The sequence below is a fragment of the Amblyomma mixtum genome, chromosome 2, assembly GCF_055824585.1.
Source record: "Amblyomma mixtum isolate Tamu chromosome 2, ASM5582458v1, whole genome shotgun sequence".
NCBI classification, from domain to species: domain Eukaryota; kingdom Metazoa; phylum Arthropoda; class Arachnida; order Ixodida; family Ixodidae; genus Amblyomma; species Amblyomma mixtum.
The window spans coordinates 140,036,269-140,056,371 of record NC_143013.1 but is presented as its reverse complement, the minus strand read 5'-3'; the positions used below and the strand labels follow the sequence as shown (position 1 = coordinate 140,056,371).

At 48.6% G+C, this 20,103-nt stretch overlaps 1 protein-coding gene across 1 annotated transcript in view; it reads right to left on the bottom strand.

Annotated features, from left to right (window-relative positions):
• The window catches only part of LOC149361090 (uncharacterized), a 110,104-nt gene that overhangs the window by 16,868 nt on the left and 73,133 nt on the right, over positions 1 to 20,103 (bottom strand). Inside the window, exon 2 of the mRNA XM_089567994.1 lies at positions 14,004 to 14,138. Within this exon, the coding sequence (XP_089424120.1) occupies positions 14,004 to 14,138 (135 nt within the window). The remainder of the gene's footprint in view (positions 1 to 14,003; positions 14,139 to 20,103) is intronic.

Genomic DNA, 20,103 nt, shown 5'->3' with positions numbered 1-20,103 from the left:
TAGCGCCACCTTGTAGCGCCCTGTTGTGGCACGCGCGAAAAGAACGAAGAACCTTGAGCGCGAGCCGAACAGAACAGGTTAGGCGCCTGGCTCGAACTGTAGCCATCATCTTCAACTCCTCAAGGCTTGCACAAACCGCCTTCGTCCGTGGAGCGGCATCAGCAATTAAGAATAAATGTGGCCGCACCGCTTCTGTTTCCACCGCGCGCCACAATAGTATTAATGTGGGGGTGGCAGCTATCGTAATACCACTTAATGAGAGGTACTACATGCTTAAGGTGGTGCAGGCCTATGCGCCTACATCAAACCATGATGACCAAATCGTTGAAAGCTTCTATAAAGACGAGGAATCTGCAATGAACAAAGTAAAATCTAAGTACACTGTACTAATGCGCAACTTCAATGCGAAAGTAGGCTAGAAAGGCAGGAGGCCAGGTGGTAGGCGACTATGGAATAGGATCCAGGGATACTAGGGGAGAGTTGTTGGTAGAGTTCGCAGAAAGAAATAATTCACGGATCATGAATACCTTCTTCTAGAAACGAAAGAACAGGAAGTGGACGCGGAAGAGCCCCAATAGTGAGACTAAAAATGAACAGACTTCATACCATGCGCTCACCCTGGTAAGAGGGGAAAGACTGGAAACGGCGCCGTGTGCGACTGTTGTGTTTCTCTGCCTAAGCGAGTGAGGAATGGTTTGTTTTCCGAAGTCTGTTAGAAACACGAGACGACGACAGAACGGCTCTGGTGGACTGGCGCTGTGCTTGCTTTCCTTCTTGCTAGCTAGCCAAAGCGGATAACCGTGACGCGTGTGTTTAAATTGTGTTTGTCTCTTCTCGTTGTAGTATCTTCTAGTTAGCTGGGGCGGCTTACAGCGAGGCGTGTTTTTGATATTGTGCACTTTACTTTTGCGTTGTGACATATTACGTCTGAACGATGGCGGGAAAGTCATCTATTGGCTAAAGAGTTAGTTTTGGCGGGAGGATTGTCTATTGGCTGAGGATGGAGTTTTGGAGGGAATGCAACGAGATAGGGGCGTGCGAAGGCGAGCGCCAGAGGTTGGGTCTGAGGCAGCCGGACAGAACGGTCGTGTGCGGCCGATGGTGGTCCCGGGCCGAAGCGTGGAGTTGGAGACGCGAGCGACTTGAGCAGCGGCTGGACGGGTTGGCCTTGTGGTGGCCGGCGGCGGTCCGGAGTCGTGGAAGTTTGAGTTTTTATTTTTAGTTAAAGCGGGGAGGCCGAAGTCTTTCGGCATATGTAAACCAGTTGTGTACATATTGTAATAAATAATTTCTTGAGGAAAGCCTTCCAAGTGGCTCACCGTCAGAAGACCTGCACACCTGCCTGTGCTCACCAGTCGCGAAGTACGTCCCCAGGGTCACTCACGAGACCCGCCCTCTATTACTCCACGTCAACGTCTGGATAACAACGTGATTCAGGCATTGCGCAATCAGGGTGTAGGAGAGTCTAATGGGAACATATTGGAAGGTGTCTATAACGACTGCAAAGCCACCATAGTACTTCATAAATTCAGTAATAAAATTCCAGTAAGGAAGGGTGTCAGGCAAGCAGACACGATCTCGCCAATGCTAGTTACCGCCTGCTTACAGGAGGTATTCCGAGGCCTGAAATGGGAGCAGGGGGTGGGGGCAGGTGAGAGCTAATGCAGATACTTAAGTAATTTTTGATTCGCTCACGACAGTGCCTTGCTAAGTCACTCAGGAGATGAGCTGCAAAGTATGACCAATGAGTTAGACGGGCAGAGCAGAACGGTAGGTCTTAAAATTAACATGCAGAAGGCCAAAGCAAAGTTCAACAGTCTCGCAAGAGAACCGCAGTTCACATTTGGTAGCGAGGTGCTGGGAGTGGTAAGAGAATAAGTGCACTTAGGGCAGGTAGTGGCTGCTGATCCGGATAATGAGACGGAAATAACTAGAAGAATAGGAATGGCGTGGAGCACATATGGCAGACTATCTCAGGTCATGAATGGCGTTTACAAATCTCCCTCAAAATAAAAGTATATAACTGCTGTAACTTACCGGTAATCACCTACGGGGCAGAAACCTGGAGGATAACGATAAGGGTTCTGCTTAAGTTAAGGACAACGCAACGAGCTATGGAAAGAAAAATGATCGATGTAACGCTAAGAGACCGCAAGCGGTCAGAGTGGGTGAGGGAACAAACGTGCATTGATGACATCGTGGTCGAAATCAAGAGTAAGAAATGGGCTTGGGCAGGGCATGTAATGCCAAGGCAAGGTAACCGCTGGTCCTTAAGGGTAACGGAGTGGGTTCGGAAAGAAGGCAGGCGTAGCAGGGGGTGCCAGAAAATTAGGTGGGTGGACGAGATTAAGAAGTTTGCGCGGGGATACGGTGGCTACAGCTGGTAAAGTTCAGGGTTAATTCGAGCGACATGGGAGAGGCCTTTGCCCTGAAGTGGGCGTAGCCTGGCTGATGATGATAATGAAAGGTACGAACGAAATCGTTGCACGCCGAAAACAACGACGAGACACTTGCTCTGTCAGTGTAAATTGCGTTCAGACTTGTTGAGGTTGCGACTTGCATAAGCGACAACGTGCTGATTGCCCTCATGGCGTTGGATGAGCACTACACCCACGCCGGTGCCTCTCACATCACTGTGGAGTTGACTGCGTGCTGTCGGGCAGAAATGACGCAATAAAGGAGACACTTGAGCTGGCAAAATGCGGAGTCACATTCGGGAGTCCACTGGAAAGGAATGTCTTCCTGCAAAAGATTTGTAAGTGTCGCGAATCGGGTGGACGCGTCCCCGACTGCTGAAGGGGAACGCTTTCGCGTGCAGGTTCGAAGAAAGGAACAAAGAAATCAAACAAAACAAAACGAAGCCGTGTTTATATTTTAAAGAAAAGGGAGCCAATAGAAGAAGCGAAAACACTAAGGAAAACACACACTAGGCACGCGTAAAACACAACAGATAAAAAGGAGAGAGTTCACCGGCTACTAAGTGTCCCAGGTGGTGCGGGAATGTCTTGCAGGTAGCACAGACGCGGGTTGGCGAGTTGCGATGCGTCGCTGGCGTTGCGTTCAGGAAGGCGATGGTAGAGAGCCAGGAGATGAGGAACGGAGATGACACGGGAGACGCTGACGAACTCTTGTCAGTCGCCCCCAAGAACTGGGCAGCTGCCGCAGGAGAAATGTAGCCGGGTCCCGTCGACGGCGTTCCGCAAACACCGTAGGCTTGTGCAGCCTATCCCCGGAAGCCGTGGCAGCAAAGTGGCGATCGCAGTAGGCCTGCGTCGTTGATTCAAGGGAGGTCCACGGCAGCACAGACCCGAAGTCTGACAGCTGCCACCTCCACGCTTGAATGAGGCTTAATGATCTTGCGTCGATGATCCAAGGGAAGTCATTGGCAGCTCGGATCCAACGTCCGACAGCTGCCACTTCTACGCTTGAACGAATAGACTTGGGGTGCGCTGTCTTCCTCAACACCTCGGTTTGCTGACACGTAGCTCTACGCTCCTTGTGCCTGCCTCGCGCACACCACTAGCACGAGCACACGCGCAACGCGGGGCTGGCACGCACGGCGCTCCGTGATCATCATCATCATCAAAACGTTTATTTCCACTGAAATGATTTTTCGGCGTAGCCTATCGCTGCAACCTGTATAGAAAGAAGTTTGATGTATGCTATGCCTGCGGACAGCTCGGCCACCGCTCGGACGTGTGCCCTGACACCACCAACGTCCGATGCCGGGGATGCAGAGCCAGCAATCCTGAAGAGGGCCACACCTGTGAGCCCAAATGCTTGCTATGTGGAAAGAACCATGTGCTGGGAGACAACCGGTGTAAGAATCTCTACCGGACACCCCACATCATCAAAGTGCGTCAGGCGGAAAAGATCGCCAAAGATGCTGAGGAAAGGAAAGAGAAGCAAGGGCAAGTCAGGGGCAGACCACAAGAAAAAGCAAGTCCCCACCAAAGGACGAGCGGAGATGAAAGCCGGTCCTCTAACGGCACATCTCGACCCAGGAGTGCCTCGCAATCCAGAAGCAGGAGCAGAGAGGCGCCACCTCGATCCCAAAGGGAATCGGAACAAAACTCATGGGCGGAGAAGACCAAGTTCCCGGTGAAGAAGACACCGCCAGGCGAGGCGCCGGTAGCAGGTAGGTCGGTTAGCTTCGCGGGTGTGGTCTCCAACCCAAGTAAAACGCTAGAAGCGCGAGTAGATGAGAACGCAGCAGCCATACGGCTACTAAATGAGAAAATAGATAAAATTTCCGAGGCAATTCATGAACTTGCGCAGCAGTTTCAGCAGTTGAAAAAGCCGCAACCGCTACTCAGACCAGCCACCCCGATGGCAATCCGCAAAGCAGGTGACCTTAGCGACTCTGCTGAAAACATCTCTGAAGAGATGAGCGTAGACCAAGTTAGGCCTGCCAAACGAAAGCAGGATGAAACGATAACAGTTGAGAGCCAAATTAAAAGGATAGTAGCAAAGGAAAATGAAAAAATGGAGAAGTCATTCGAAGAGCTCAAACAGCACGGGGCCATCCTCGGCGCTAGACTAGAGAACCTCGAGTCGGTAGTGTGCAGACAACTCGAACAGCTGACGAGGCACATCCAAGTCATAGGCCAGGCCTGTAATGTTAACATCCAAATTGATGGCCAATAGCACGTCGAAAATATGGCAATGGAACTGCCGCCATCTTGCCCGGAAACGATCGCTATTGCAACAGTACATCCTCAGCCAGGACTACCCGCCTTTAGCAATTGCAATGCAGGAGACGGGAGGGAACTGGAATATATCGGGATATAAGGGGTACGCTGCTAAGGATGGCAACGACACCAAGGTAGTAACGTATGTTAAAAGCAACATCGCGGTAATCCAACACGACATTGGAAACCAGGAAACGGAGACAGTCTGCGTAGAAATTTTAACTGGAAAAAAGAATAGGGGTAGCATATTCCTTCTAAATATTTACAGCCCACCAAAAAAGATGAAAGTAAAATTTGGCCCCATATTTAGAAGGGCAGCTAAACTCGCGGGGAAAAACCCCCTGATCATAATGGGCGATTTCAACGCCCGGCACCAGGAATGGGGTTACGTAAGCAACAACGCCAAGGGTCAAGCCCTACTGGATGATATAGTAGCATCCAATTTCTACATAGCCAATGACATCTCCTGTCCCACGAGGACTGGTAACAGCGTTACAGCGGACACATCTCCCGACCTTACGCTATGTAGGAACGCTGGTATTGTGAAATGGCGGAACCGACAGGAAGATTTGGGTAGCGATCACTTTCTGCTGGAGCTCGAGCTCAACAGAAAAGTCAGCGTGAAACCTACAACCTACAGGCAAGAGAAGCTTACGGATTGGTATAAATTCAGAGCTATCAGAGAAGAACATGAGCATAGTGACATAACCTGTATCCAGAACTGGACGGCAACGCTGCTTGAGCATGTAGAAAGGGCAACTGAGGAGGTTCAGGTAGATGACTCCCAAGATAGAATGGACAGCAGGCTCTTCAGCATGTACAAAAGGAAGGAACAGCTAAATAACCAGCTGAAGCGCCAAAGGTGGAACAGAAACCTAAGGAGGGAAATAGCTAGACACAATGTAGAATTAGAAAGGTATGCTCGACAGTTGGAATCTCAGAGATGGGATAATAGATGCGAGGAAATGGAGAAAAGCATGGGAAAATCTAGTACATGGCAGTTGCTCAAATTTCTTATAGACCCAAATAAATCTAAGACGGCTATGAGAACTGAGCAAATAAAAGCTAGGTATAAGTTTAATGGCACAGATGAGCAACTTATTGACACGCTCAAGTCACTGTATATTGCTCCCCATGGGGCCGCTAAATATGACGACTATAAGGGACAACCAAATGAGGAGTTGGATGCCCCCATATTAAGAGCCGAGGTCAGAATGGAACTGCTGAAGCTAAAACGAAGGTCAGCCCCGGGGCTCGACAGAGTAGAAAACAGAATGTTGAGAAATCTGGATGAAGAATCAATAAATAGCCTCACTAGGTATCTCAACCAAGTGTGGAAAGCAGGCGCTGTCCCCGAGGAGTGGAAGAAGGCCAAGATCACGCTTATACACAAGCAGGGCAAACCTCCGAGCTTGGAGAACCTCAGGCCGATCTCACTAACATCATGTGTAGGGAAACTGCTTGAGAAGGTCATCCTGACCAGACTGACCAAATACATGGAGGATAACGGCCTCTGGCCAGATGAAATGGTCGGATTTAGGCCTGGGCTCACCACCCAAGATACAATGCTAAGACTCTATGGAGATATAGTAGATCAGCTGGACCTCGGCAACCTGAAGGCGATCTTAGGTATAGATCTTAAGAAAGCCTTTGACAATGTCAGCCATGACGCCATCCTTGATGGGCTAAATGAGATAGCTGTAGGAAAAAACACCTATAACTACATCCGATCGTTCCTAAGGGACAGGACTGCTATCATTACCTTTCAGGGCATCACATCCGATGAGTTCCCCATGGGATGCAGAGGAACCCCACAAGGGGCTGTCCTCTCCCCATTTCTCTTTAATCTGGTAATGAGGGACCTTCCCCGCAAGCTTAGAGAGATAGAAGGCTTAAACATCAGCCTCTACGCAGATGATGTAAATGTCTGGCTAAACAAAGGAGGCGAATCAGAAATGAAAGAAAAGCTACAGAAGGCAGCGGATATCATTAACGAGCATGCGAAATGCGTGGGTCTCAGCTGCTCTCCGCAAAAGTCTGAGCTATTTGTAGCAATGAACAAGCGCAGTCAAAGGATACCGGCAATCGAGATTACACTTGAAAATAGAACGATACCAATTGTCGAGGAAATAAGAATCCTAGGCATGTATATTAACAGAAAAGGGAAAAACAAAAGTACGCTAGACAAGCTCAAAGCGCAAGCTGAACTTGTCGTCAGAGCCTTCAGAAAGGTATCTAGAAGGGGGGAAGGACTCTCAGAGTCTAGCAAACTAAGACTCACGCAGGCCTTCATCGTTAGCAGGATATGCTACGCAACCCCATTCCTGAAAATAAACAAAACCGAAGAAAAGGCATTAGACACAATCATCAGAAAATGTGTCAAACGAGCGCTAGGGCTGCCCATTTCCACGTCCAATGATATACTGGAGAAAATGGGCCTGCATAACAATTGGAGAGAACTGACTGAAGCGGTTAGAACATCGCAAATCGAAAGGCTAACATCCACACCCGCAGGAAGGAAATACCTAGAGCTAGCGAAATGGGCAACCGTAGATAGCACAGTGAACACCAGAACAGATCTGGGAAGAGAAATAAGAGAGCATCTTATTATCGCTCCCATACCTAGAAACATGCATCCCATCCACGACAAAGGCAGAAGGAAAAGCAGGGTCGCACAGCTGACTGCTAAGCTAGGCAAGATGCCACAGGGAACCGTCGCCTACACTGATGCCGCGGTAGGCACGCTAGGAGACACCGTCTCCGTAGCCGTCGGGGACTCAGGCAGAACGTTACGCGTTGTAAGACACCTTGACTTAAAACCCCTTGTGGCGGAGGAGGTTGCAATAGCGATCGCTCTAACTCAGCCAGGTACCAAATACGTAGTAAGCGACTGCAAAGCCGCAATTAGAAATTACAGCAAGGGACGCATCCACGAAATGACGGCTAAATATCTAAAAGACTTTATCCCAGCCCACAATATTCTAATTATCTGGACCCCAGCCCACTCGGGTCTGGTTGGAAACGAGGCCGCCCACAGGCTCGCCCGCTCCTCTTTACCTCGGGGAGCCGTGGACACCTCATACGAATTCAGCACTAAAGAGGAAACCAATACCTTTAATAGCATCACAGACATTCAGAAAAAGAACAAAAGGATCTATCCTCCTCCGGATAGATCGCTTAGCTCGGCTGAGGCCTATGACTGGAGAAGACTCCAAGCTAGAAACTTCGCATCCCCGCTCTGGAGGAGCTGGACAGGAGGTGACACGAGGGAGGATGCGGAGGTGTGCGAGTTCTGCGGGCATACCGCTACACTCGAACACATACTATGGAGATGCCCCAGTGCCCCAGGATATGGCAGAATCAATAATGCAGAGGAATGGGAGACCATACTCAGAAGTGCCGACCTTAGCATACAACGATACGCTACCCGCCTGGCAGCAGAAGCTGCGCGACTATACCGTTGCTAGTCTTCCAGCTGCGACGCTGCCCCTCCCCGGACGCCTGCGTGCGGACCCGGAGGGGCACGGGTCTTCTTCTGGCGGAAATAAAGTTTCTTCACTCACTCACTGAAATGAGGCTCCTTTTTGGACCCCCCGGCACGCAGACCTAAGGGAGCCCTACTTAGGAGCCTCGCAAACTAAGGTCTGGTGAAGACACATTGTCTCTTCACGGCCTCAGCCGCCAGGCGGATGGCTTGTTGCTGCTTAGCGGGGTCCTAGCTCCGCAGCAAGGTCTCCCAGGCTTCTCTATCTTCTACATTTTGCTCGGCGCCCGGGCTTCCAGCACATTCCCATATGACATGGTCGAGAGTGCCCCTCTCCCCGCACGTTTATTTATTTATTTATTTATTTATTTATTTATTTATTTATTTATTTTACCCTCAGGGCTTACAAAAGCATTGTAGAGGGGAGGGGCAGAAATACAAGGGACACTATGCAATTTGGTTAATAAAAGGAAACAGAAAAAAATATAAAGGCAACAACAACAACGATGAAAAAAGAACAAAAACGGCACGTATTCAAAGCACACGGGTCGGTTACAAATGTGCAATAGTTTGGTTGAACAGAATGCAGCAGAGTACAGCATCAACGTAAAAAAAAATTATAAAATGAAGGAACAGTCATACAGATCATGATAAGCGCCAGTGCAAGTTTTAAAAAGAAAATAAAAAAGGGCTTCAAAGTATGTTAGTAAGGCAAGTACGAAATCGGTGGTTGTCGGTGATAGCGACCAGGTCAGCAGGTAGATGGTTCCAGTCACGGGATGTTTTTGGTAGAAATGAATGTGCATATGTCATGGTGTTGTGGCGAGGTATGGCGACTTTGTAGCAGTGATCTACACGGGCAGAAACATGCGCAGCATCTGTGATCAGGCGCGTCCTGAGTTGATGGTTATGATGATAAATTTTATGGAAGAGGCAAATACGAGAAATCTTACGACGGACAGTGAGAGGGGGCAAATTTAGACTTAGTTTCATGTTAGTGACGCTTGCTGTGCGGTGGTAATTATTGAGAATAAAACGAGCAGAGCGATTTTGTACGCTCTCCAAGGTTTTATTCAGTGATACATGGCCAGGGTCCCATATGGATGAAGCGTACTCGAGATTGGGTCGTACATAGGTAGTATATAGCTGTTTTTTAAGTGAAGACGGAGCTAGTGAAAAGTTACGTTTCAAATACCCAAGCATGCGATTGGCTTTGGCTGTTGTGTAGTTAATATGAAACTTCCAGGAAAGGTTATTCGCAATGTGTACTCCAAGGTACTTATAAGTTGAAACGGAGTCGAGTGGAGAATCATTAATGCAGTAGCTTGGACAGGATGATTGACTGCGGGAAATTCGCATTGTTTTGCATTTTGCAGCATTCAGTTTCATCTGCCAAAGGGAGCCCCAAGAAGCGATGTTATTTAAGTCAGTCTGGAGTAATGTCACATCGGAAGCGTTAGTTATTTTACGGTAAATTACACAGTCATCCGCGAAAAGACAAATAGAGCTAGATACGCAGTTGGGTAAGTCATTAATATAAATAAGAAAAAGCAATGGAGCCAAGACAGATCCCTGAGGCACTCCTGATTGGACGGGTACCTCAAGGGAGTCAGTCTCGTTAGCTGTGACATACTGGGTGCGGTTTGAAAGAAATGCAATTATCCAGTCAAGTACTACAGGATCGATGTTAAGGTGACTGAGTTTTAGTATAAGAAGTTGATGATTAATCTTATCAAAGGCCTTGGAAAAATCTAGAAACGCACAATCAGTAATGAACCCCGAGTCTAAAAATGAATGTAGATCATTGGTGAACATAAGTAACGGTGTTTCTTATGAGTATAATTTGCGGAATCCATGCTGGGAGGATGAAAAAACTGGTTTGATTCGAGAAAGTTGACGAGGTTGGTGAAGATTATGTGCTCAAGTTATACAATATTGGTATTTCTCCTCTTTGGAGATTGTTATGTATACCCAGAAGGGGCTTATATGATTCCCCCCTTGCAATCTTCTCCACGCAATTGCCTCCTCTTTTGCGAGGGAACGGTCGGGCGGCGGATAGACCCTCCTGCTCAGATGATGCACGGCGCTCCGGTGTCCGACGCATCACTGCCGACACACCGCGTTCCAAAAATCCCTCGGCAGTTAAGTGTGCACATCACAGTAAGCGGGTAGGCCATGCCAGAATACTTGGGAACGAAGCGCCGAAAGTACGAGCTAAGCCCTAAGAAACTCCTGAGCCGTTTCAGCGATTGGGCTCTTGACGCGCCATACAGCTTCAACCTTCTTTGCGTCGGGCCTGACGCCATGCTTGTCAACCAGATGACCAAGCACAGTAATTTGGCGCTCCCCGAAGCGACACTTCTTAGAGTTCAGCACGAGGCCCGCTCTCTCTATGCAGTCCAGAATAACGGCTAAGCTCCTGTTATGTTCAGCGAAGGTTTTGCCAAAAATAACAACATCGTTCCGATAACACATGCAAACTTGCCGCTTCAGTTCACGCAATAGCGTATGCATAAAGCGTTCAAAATTGGCAGTAGCGTCGTAAAGACCGAATGGCATCACATTAAATTCATACAACCCTTGAGGGTTGATGAACGGCGTCTTCTCTTTGTCGTTCGGGTGCATCGGAATCTGCCAGTTTCCGGACAGTAAATCAACGGAGGAAAAGTAGGAGGCTCAGTGGAGGGAGTCGATGGTACCATCAATGCACGGGAGCGGGGGAAGAAGAAGATGAAGAGTAGCCTGGACCGGGCGTATTTCCGGTGTGCTCCATCAATTCTGACCACTTGCCCAGCGATTTTTCTGCAAAGACATCGCCGCAGCTTTGCTGTGTGCGGTGGTTAGCCGTCATCTAATCGCGGACTCGCCTCACCCGTAGTCGACGAACTTCGCCGAGGGGTGGGTGGCCCCGCCGCTCCGCAGCTGCAGCGACCTAAGGCTACGATGGAACACTTGCGTCCGCCAGGCTCTACTTGTCCTACCAAACATGCGGCCGAAATGACATGCCAGTCTGAAACATCCTTCCAGGGAACCGCTCAGAAGGGAGGCCACCTGTCGTCTCAACTTGGCGTATCGCCGCTATACAAGGTGGTGGTTCAGTCGCGCGAATGCTTCGATGCGTCAACTTTGTCGCGCCGTCTCTTTCAACCAGCCTTTGAAAAGTGCCTTGGAACACATGGATTTCAAGGCTTCGCAATTCACCGCCCCACCAACGCCGTGACCGTTTGGGTGCGCTCATTCTCCGACGCCGACCGCCTCCGCGAACTGAAGGCTTTGCCTGCCTCCGCTTCGACCACGTGACTGTTCAAGCCTACCTGACATCTGGTTCAGACCTTCGGCGTTATGTCGGGTCGGGTGTCGACCCAGGCGTCGCACCCAAAGAACTTGTTTCTTCGTTAGACCGTTCCACACATAATGGGGTGGAAGGTCGCCACATGGGCACGGGACGTACTATCGCGCTCAATATGAGTTGCAACGCGCGGTCATCGACCGGGGTTCGCTCCGTGGTGTGCCTCCTCCAAACAGTCGCTCGGAATTCTGGGAGAAACTGCTGTTCCAGGAAACAACAGCACCCCCGCTCAGGAAAAAGTTTCACCCAGAATTCCGAGCGACTGTTTGGATGAGGCACACCACGGAACGAACCCCGGTCGATGACCGCGCGTTGCAACTCATATTGAGCGCGATAGTACGTGTCTTATCACTCTGCAGGGACCTCTGTCTGCTCCTACTCGCATCTCATTTTATAGGCGCACCTTGCAGCAGCGCCCCTACAAACCTGGAGTCGTTTACTGTTATCGTTGCTTCCGGCCAGTACACATGAGAGCGTCTTGCCCGTATCCCGCACACAGCTCTGGGGGAGGCTTCTAATTCCGAGCAACATCGTTCCGACGTTTGTCGCCAAGATGATCATGATATTACTTCCAGAGACTGCCCAGTAAAGCGCCGCGCCATAGAGAAACGGCGTAAACGTTCCAAGGATCCTCACCCGAAGCCAATGAAGGAGTCACATGGTGTCTTGCCTACACCGAACCCCTTTGCACTACTGGCGCTTAGCGAAGATGACACCACCGCACAAGATGATGTTGATGAAAGTGTTACCGCCACACAAACGTACAGCCAAGCATTGAAGCGGGGCAAAGCAAGTTCTGCTAGACCACCTCAGAAAATGACTCTTGAAGACCAACCTTGAGGTGAAACTGCCGAATTGGATAAACGGCTTGCTGTTCTGCTCGGGCAGGTATATCGTGCCTCTCAAAAACGAGCTTTACTTGCACGATCGTCGAGCCGCCATACCACTCGCCCGTCTCCTGTGACGCAGTCAAATGCGCCCACATCGCTTGCCCCTTGTACAACACCACATCCTGCTCAGTTGACTTCTGTAGAGCTGCTCCACTTCGTGGACCGACAACTGCAACAGCTGACAAAGGTGCTGATAGCTAACCTTCCTTCGGTTTTCTGAATATAGATTCAACATTTAACGCCCACCTATATGTGTTACAATGGAACTGCCGGGGTTTCCTGAACAGAGCAGGTGAGATCGGTCAACGAATGCGCTTAGGTAAGCATCCTTCGTGGGCATGCATTACTTCTACAAGAAACTAATGCTCTGCCTCCGCTTTGTGGCTTTGCTGCCTACTCCTGTCCAACTATCAGACAGTCGTCGCAGTACTGCCTTCAGAACGCATGGAAAGGCCGCCGTATACGTAGCTACTTGCTACCCTCAGACTGAAGTTCCACTGGCGTCATGGTGCAACAATTGGCAAGAAGTTGTTGCTGTGCTGGTTCGCCTTCCCCGTGCTGTCGTGATTCTTGTCTCGTGCTACATACGTCCCTACAGTGGCAGAGCGCCTCATCTACCTTTAGGATGGATAGCTCACCTTCGCGGCGCATACCCGGGACGTCCGATCTTGATTCGCGGTGATTTTAACGCATTGCATCAGTCTTGGAGTTATCCCTGCTTTAGTGTGCCGCGTCCTGAGTTACCGCTGGTAACTCAGGACTTACTACGTCCACCGCTTATGAACGTGGGTGGCGTTGATGAACACTCCCAAGGTTCAGTCGCTTGTAAACATAAATACCCCCGAAAGCAGATCTGGCAGCCGTCGCCGCAGCTCAGTTGGTAGAGCACCGGGCGCGTAATTCGGATAATTCGGAGGTCGTGGGTTCGGTTCCCACCGGCGGCATGTGGTTTTTTCGTCTGCTTTTCTAATCAATTATCTTTGAGCGATAACATATTCAGTAACTTTGTTCATTGATCAACTCCATAAAATAACCCGTTTATCCAAGAAAAACCCCCGTGTTCCTTGGTTTGTGTGGCTGTTGGCTTCTCTGTTTATATATATATCAAATATTACGAATTATATGTATTGTACTGTTTTATTCGATTCGCTGTGTTAGTACTCCCATCAACAATCGGTTGTTTTATATTGAGCGCGCATTGTTGGGACTGCCGCGTCCCGCCCACGAGCGCTTGCGGTTCTGCGTGCACAGGAAAAGTTATGCACATATACATCTAAGTTTCTGCGCGTATATACGTATGCATGTATGTGTATGTGTGTGTTTGTGTGTATGCGTGTTTACGTGTATGTATGCTGCAAATAGCAAAGGACATGCCTCAAGAGATTCACATGTTAAGTGCATTCGCTATGCTGAAGTTAGAAAATAATATTTTTTCCAGAATTTAATTTATTCGCAGGTGTCGCAGCAATGTATCCTTGCGCTAGCTCCCAATATTGGCACACCCTTGACGAAATGGAAGGTATGAGGTATGTCGAAGGAACTGTACGTAGCAGCAGCTGTCAAAAAATGAAGAAAGCAATGAAACTAACCTCAGACTGTGAAGGCGCAGTGTTGACAGATGCCTCCATCAGAGATAGCGTGGATGTTGGGTGGGGCCAGGAGGAATTCGCCGGAGGAGCGTGGTGGATGTGGACGCTGGCTGTCGTCTTCTCCAAGCTCGCCCCCTGCAATAGCGGCGCATCTGCCTAGCATTAATACGTGAAGGTGGTGAAGACGCAGATGGGAGAGGAAAGCCTGAGCCCGCCGTAGACTTTCGTGGTATACATTCCAATGGCATGCAATGCTCTCTGTAAAACCTTACGCTTAGACGTTGAGAAGAGCCACTACATTAACAGTTAAGAACCTGCATTTCAAACACCGAAAGTAGCTGTCAGTGTGGTATTGCTCCGGTGCGCTGATCTCTGGCAATATCCAACTTAGCTGGTTTGAATTGAAAAGTTTTGAAGGATGAGTACTTCCAACAAGCAGTTTTTGCCCCACGTACATGTGTGCAATAAGTTAAGTGCGAAGCTTAACTTTCATACGCTATACCAAAACGCATTTGATTCAGTCATAACATAACCAATTATGAAGCCAGCTCGTAACCACAGTGCGGAAGGGACATATTTAAAGGTCCGGGAAGATGTCCATAGAGACCGGAGAATGGTCGCAACAAACGTGATACAGTACCATACAGGATAGGCTGCAGGAAAGCTGACAACAGAAGTCAAAAAGAAGAAATGGGCATGGGTGGGGCATTTTGAGCCGAACACAGATACTCAATGAACCTTCAAGGTAACGGAGTCCGTTCGGAGAGATGGGAAATGTAGCAAGCAACGACAGAGTCAATTAGACTTATGAGGCTAGGAAACTTGCAGGAAGGCGGTAATGCAGCTAGGGCAGGAGTCGTTTAATCGACTCCAGTCGGAGATGAATATGTCCGGCTATGGACATACTGCTTGCGTTGTTGGTAATGAATAATCCAGTACAATTTAAAATACACCTGTCTTCTCAAGCAGCTTTAAATTCCTCATATATTGTATTCAGTTAAACCTTACTAACATAATGACTCGTTTGGCTTCACGTTCAAAGAGAGCCCCCCCTCCCCCAATAATTTGCAAGCTAAGCGCGCTAAAAAGAACATTTCCTAGGAGGCACACGAGTACAATTTTCAGTCCATACTTCAGCATAATTTAGACGCTGAACTCTCTCGACAGGTGTTGAACATCGCGTCGAAGCAACGGCAGCGTCTATGTCAGCCAAACGTGGGCTTGCATCCCATCATCTCCTTCGAATAACAGTGTTCAGGCTAAACAAGCAAACCCTTACCGGACCCTGTGTTGTGGACACGCCGCTATTGTCGGATGCCGAGACCAATACTGGCGCTCCTTGCTCAGGACGCGGAGATAGCTGAGCACTCGGCGTTTCAGTCTCCATTCTTCACTTCTTCCTCCGCAGGAGAGCGCGCGCACTTCACGTATCTGTGCTTCTGATCATGATGGCGCACTGGGCAGCAGCGAGTGTGGATCGAGAAGTGCATAGTGATTTCATAAAAATAAGTGTAAGTATATTTTTTAGTACCAAGGCGCTTATTTATTACGAGTGGTTTTCAAGAATAAAACGTCATGAATAAGATCAGGACGCGAGATTGATTTTAAGGAGTGCAAGAACAGAATAATTTCAGGTCGGCGGACATTTTCACCCTTCCTGTCCGTGTGGCGGAAATGGCGCTGCATGAGCTCTACGCTTGCTACTCAAGGACGGAATAACTACGCATTTTCACCGCAATACCCCGTTCCCTCTATCAGTCACCGATCCCATAGTGTTTGTTTAGTTTACTTCAATTTAGAAATCTTAATTCCTTTCATTTATTTCATAATTATTATTATTATCATTATTACTATTATATTTTTTTCGTTATTTATTTCATTGCTTAACATTTTGAGCACCTGTCAGTCGCCGCCTGTGTCTTGGCTAATCCCCCGCAGTGGGTACGCGCCGCTATTTTGAGGACAACAACAACAGCAGTACTTTGTTCCGGATCCCGGTTGCAATGGACATCGCTGTTCTGTCATTTTTACGGAGCTGGGGCCGATTACCGATATTCGTCATTTCGCCCTGACTTTGACGCACCCGTGACGTGTACATCGGGGTGGCGCCAGGGAACGTGAACGCCGAAACGAATGACGAAATTTGCAAATAAAGAAAAATCTGCGAAAAATAAATACTCTCGTCTGCTTTTTGGCGCCACGTACGAAACCACACCAATGTGCTAAAAGACGTGCCAGAAGTCGAGCAGTTGCTACGCGTAGTAACGTACGCGTCGCACAGTATTGCCGAAGAGAGGCGCGGTGAAATGCGTTGCAGTGGCGGTCCCAGCGCACACCCCACTCACATGCGTTGGGCGGTGGTGCTTAATGCGACGCGAAAGACCCTGCGAGCCGGTCGTCACGGGAACAAAGAAGCGTTTAGCGGTAACTATATTGCATGCAGCGATGTTCTTCGCGACGCTGGCGTTGCTACACCGGCATAAATTATTGTACTTGACCGCAGAGCGGCGCGTTTCAGTAGCGTTGCTCAGTTGCAACCGCTTCAGTGTTAAGTCACCTCGCGGTATGAGACAGTAGGCTAGCGGTGGCAACGCGTTCTTAACTACTTTCGACAGCATGAACGACAATGAAGGAATGCCCTATAAAACGCCCTTTTGAGTTCCACAGCTGATGCCAGGCTTTCATTAAACTATTTCGATCCATGGATATTGATGAAGAGGGAGTCGGCAGCTTCGAGGAAACCGCCCTACACTCAGTGCCCGAAGCCATCGCGCGGAATGTCGCATCGAATTATGGCCACATGCGGCGATTTCGTGCTTCACGGAGAGAGAAATTGACAGAGAAGCGGCTGCCTATCCGCTGTTTAACGTAACCCAACGCATCATTGGCGTTGTCAAGTTTTAGCCTCAAATTGTCGGATACAGCGGTGTAGTGCGCGAGGTGGAGAGCTCTAGTGTGTGTGTGGAAGATAGCTCTCCACAAGCAGGGTCTTACACAGCGAGTGTTGGCTTCGAAATAAACATGCTTAGCACGGCACTCCTCTATGCATTTTAAGAATCGAAGTGCACCAAATTTAACACTATACCGGATTCCGTCTGCAATCGGCCGCACAAAAAACGCGACAGCGAATCGCGTCGAGCACAGTGCTCCGAACGCGCGTAAGGTCTTACTGTCAAAAGCGTCAAACGCAAAAACAAAACAAGGAGATATTGTTTCCTGCCAGTAATAAAAAAAAAACACAACTAAAAGTCCCCTGACAACAGTACATGGATTTCACAGCGCTGGCATTTCCCTTAATTTGAATAGGACATACCTCATTAGCATGCGGTAAGTACTCATCTTTTGCTCTGTGAACGTGAAATATGAAGTTTGCCTTTACGCCCATTTCACGAAAACTTGACATGAAAGCATGCCACGTATGCGCTGCATAGAGTGGCAGGCACTTTTTCATTGAAATAAAAGAAAGGCTCTCAGTACTGCCACTTCCTTTTCACTGTTCGTAAAACCCCTTAATCTCACTATTTTTGTCGGACGTGAGCACAAAGCACTTATCAGAAGCATATAGGCAGCTACACCACTCGTCCGATGCAAGTGCGCACAACGATGTGAGAGGTGAAACAAAATTTTTCATGCATAGCCCTACAGTTGCTTTGCTGTAGGTCAACAGTTAGGCATCTACAGCAGCACCAGGCAGCTCCTTTCAATGCAGCAAAATTGCTCGTAAGAGAGAAAGATTTAATATTAGGAAAGGTGCAGTCGGCTGGAAAAAAATGTCTTCACATATGCTACTGAACACTGTGGAAGAGGAGGAAAGTACAGGCAGAGAGTGAAGATGTAAGGTGAAGACATATTACAATGACATTAACGTTGCACGGCTCAAAACAACTTCTCGTGTGTGACCGAAGTGCTCCAGACGAGTTGTGCTTTCATGGCCATGGATGAGGAAAAAGAAAGCACAGTTCAGGGATGAACAACAGGGAGTAAAGTGCTGAGGGCGTCCATGAAAGGCAAGAGACAAGCACGACAAAATGCATTTACGATCAATAAGCACTTCCGTCTGGGCCAGTTGGTTCATAACAGCAATTAAAGGAATGAAAATGTCGCTGTGGCTTAGCTTGGTTAAGCCCGGTAATCGCGAAAGCAATATCCGTACGTACGCCATGGTACAGCTGGTACTGTAGCTAGTGGTGGTGCTTGTGGTTAGACTTCTGGTGATGCATCACTTATATAATCCAATCCAATGCAATCCAAACCAATCCAATCCAATCTCATGCAATCCAATCCAATCTATTCCAATCCATTTCAATCCACTGCAATCCAATCCACTCGAATCCAATCCAATCCACTCCTATCCAATCCAATGCAATCTAATCTAATATAATCTAATCCAATCCAGTCCAGTCCAATCCAGTCCAATCCAATCTAATCTAATCCAATCTAATGCAATCAAGGTGAAATGAAGGTCAATGGTGGTCACCGCCGCGGCACGATGGTGGTCACCGGCCGCGGCACGGCAACGGCGTGAAAGTGCAAGTAGTATTGCTTTCGCAATAAAAATGCGCAAAGGGATTGAAGAAGAAAACGAAAGAGACGTGAGGACAGGACAGAGCGCAAACGTCCAACTAGTTTTTATTTCTGAGACACCAGCTGCCTATATACCAAATGTGAAATCAATTATCACAGGCATGACAAGTAAAACACATGGACACTCAACCAGCAAAAAGCAACTGCCAAAAAAGAAGGAACACTGCCCATATCTCATCTTATCGAGCAAACCAAACCAAAGGAAAACCAAAGGAAAAAAAACCGCTGCGCCAGAACGGCTGCAGAAAAGAAGACGAGGCCAAGCATACGAACACATAATCGCGCATGCGACACTGCACGCGCGCAGACAGCGCAACACACACACACAAACAACAGCCATGCGCATGCACAGGTAAAACGTATCTCATGGCAAGGCCAGGTCGCATATAAAACCATAACAACAACAAAAAAAGAGAGAAAAGGGTGCACCTAAAGTCGATAAAACCAGGCAAAAGGCTACACAGATGAGATGGTTTCCTAGGTAAAAACCGCGTCAGTCCCAAAAACAAACACATTCGAATCTTAAGCAGGCAATGCGGCAGGCCACACATGACCTTCTAAAAAGGCTTTTTCTTTGGTTAGGAGTGTCAACGAGGTTGAACTAACACATTCTTCACCGGATTTCGCTATTAAAAAGGCCTCTATTATTTCCCTCTGCATTTTGGTTTTGGCACGTGCAAGGATAGTGGTGCCCTCGTACACAGGTTTGCATTTGTGAGACAGTGTATCGTCATACAGGTTGCCACTCTTGTAGTTTTCCACAGTCCGCCTGTGTTCAATGTTTCGATCATTGACACATCTACCCGTCTGTTCAATATATGCGCTACCACAAGTGAGAGGCAGGCTGTACACCACGTTGCTGGAGAATTCAATGAACCTAGTTCCATGCTTCTTTTCACATTCCCTACTTTTTTTGCCTAGCACTGTGCAGATGCTTCAGAGCTTGGTAGGCGCGAAGAAGCGCACCTTGACGTAATTCCTGTTGCCAATTTTCTTCAGGTTATGCGAGATTTTGTGCAGATAAGGGATTCCAACGTGCTGTACGTCAACGACGAGCCACGCGCGGCAAACGCAACGACGGGAAGCGGGAGCCAATGCGGGCGCGGAGAGCGGCAGCATCATGATGGTGTACAGCGCGCTCCTCGGCCTCAGGGCGCTCGGGGCCGAGCCACGCCCGGCCGGCCTGCCAGACTTGATGCCTGTCGCCGGCGACTCAAAAACGCGCTAGTGTTGTTTGTTCTCGTCCATAGCAAGCCCTGGGATAGATGCATGTAAAAAATGCATCATTTCTGATGATCGTTGGCCAATACCGAGTTGCTGGTAAAAGTGATGACTGCGATACAAGCAAATTTCATCCCACAGCCGCTTTGGTGCAGCTGCTACTTGGTGCGGTTCGCTGCCGTCTGTTAGCTCTGTTGCTGAAGGCGTCATGGAAATCGAACATATCTTTTATTATAGGGCGAGTTCGCAGTAAAGCGATGTGAACAGTAGGCCTTTTATTATAGCACAGGCGACT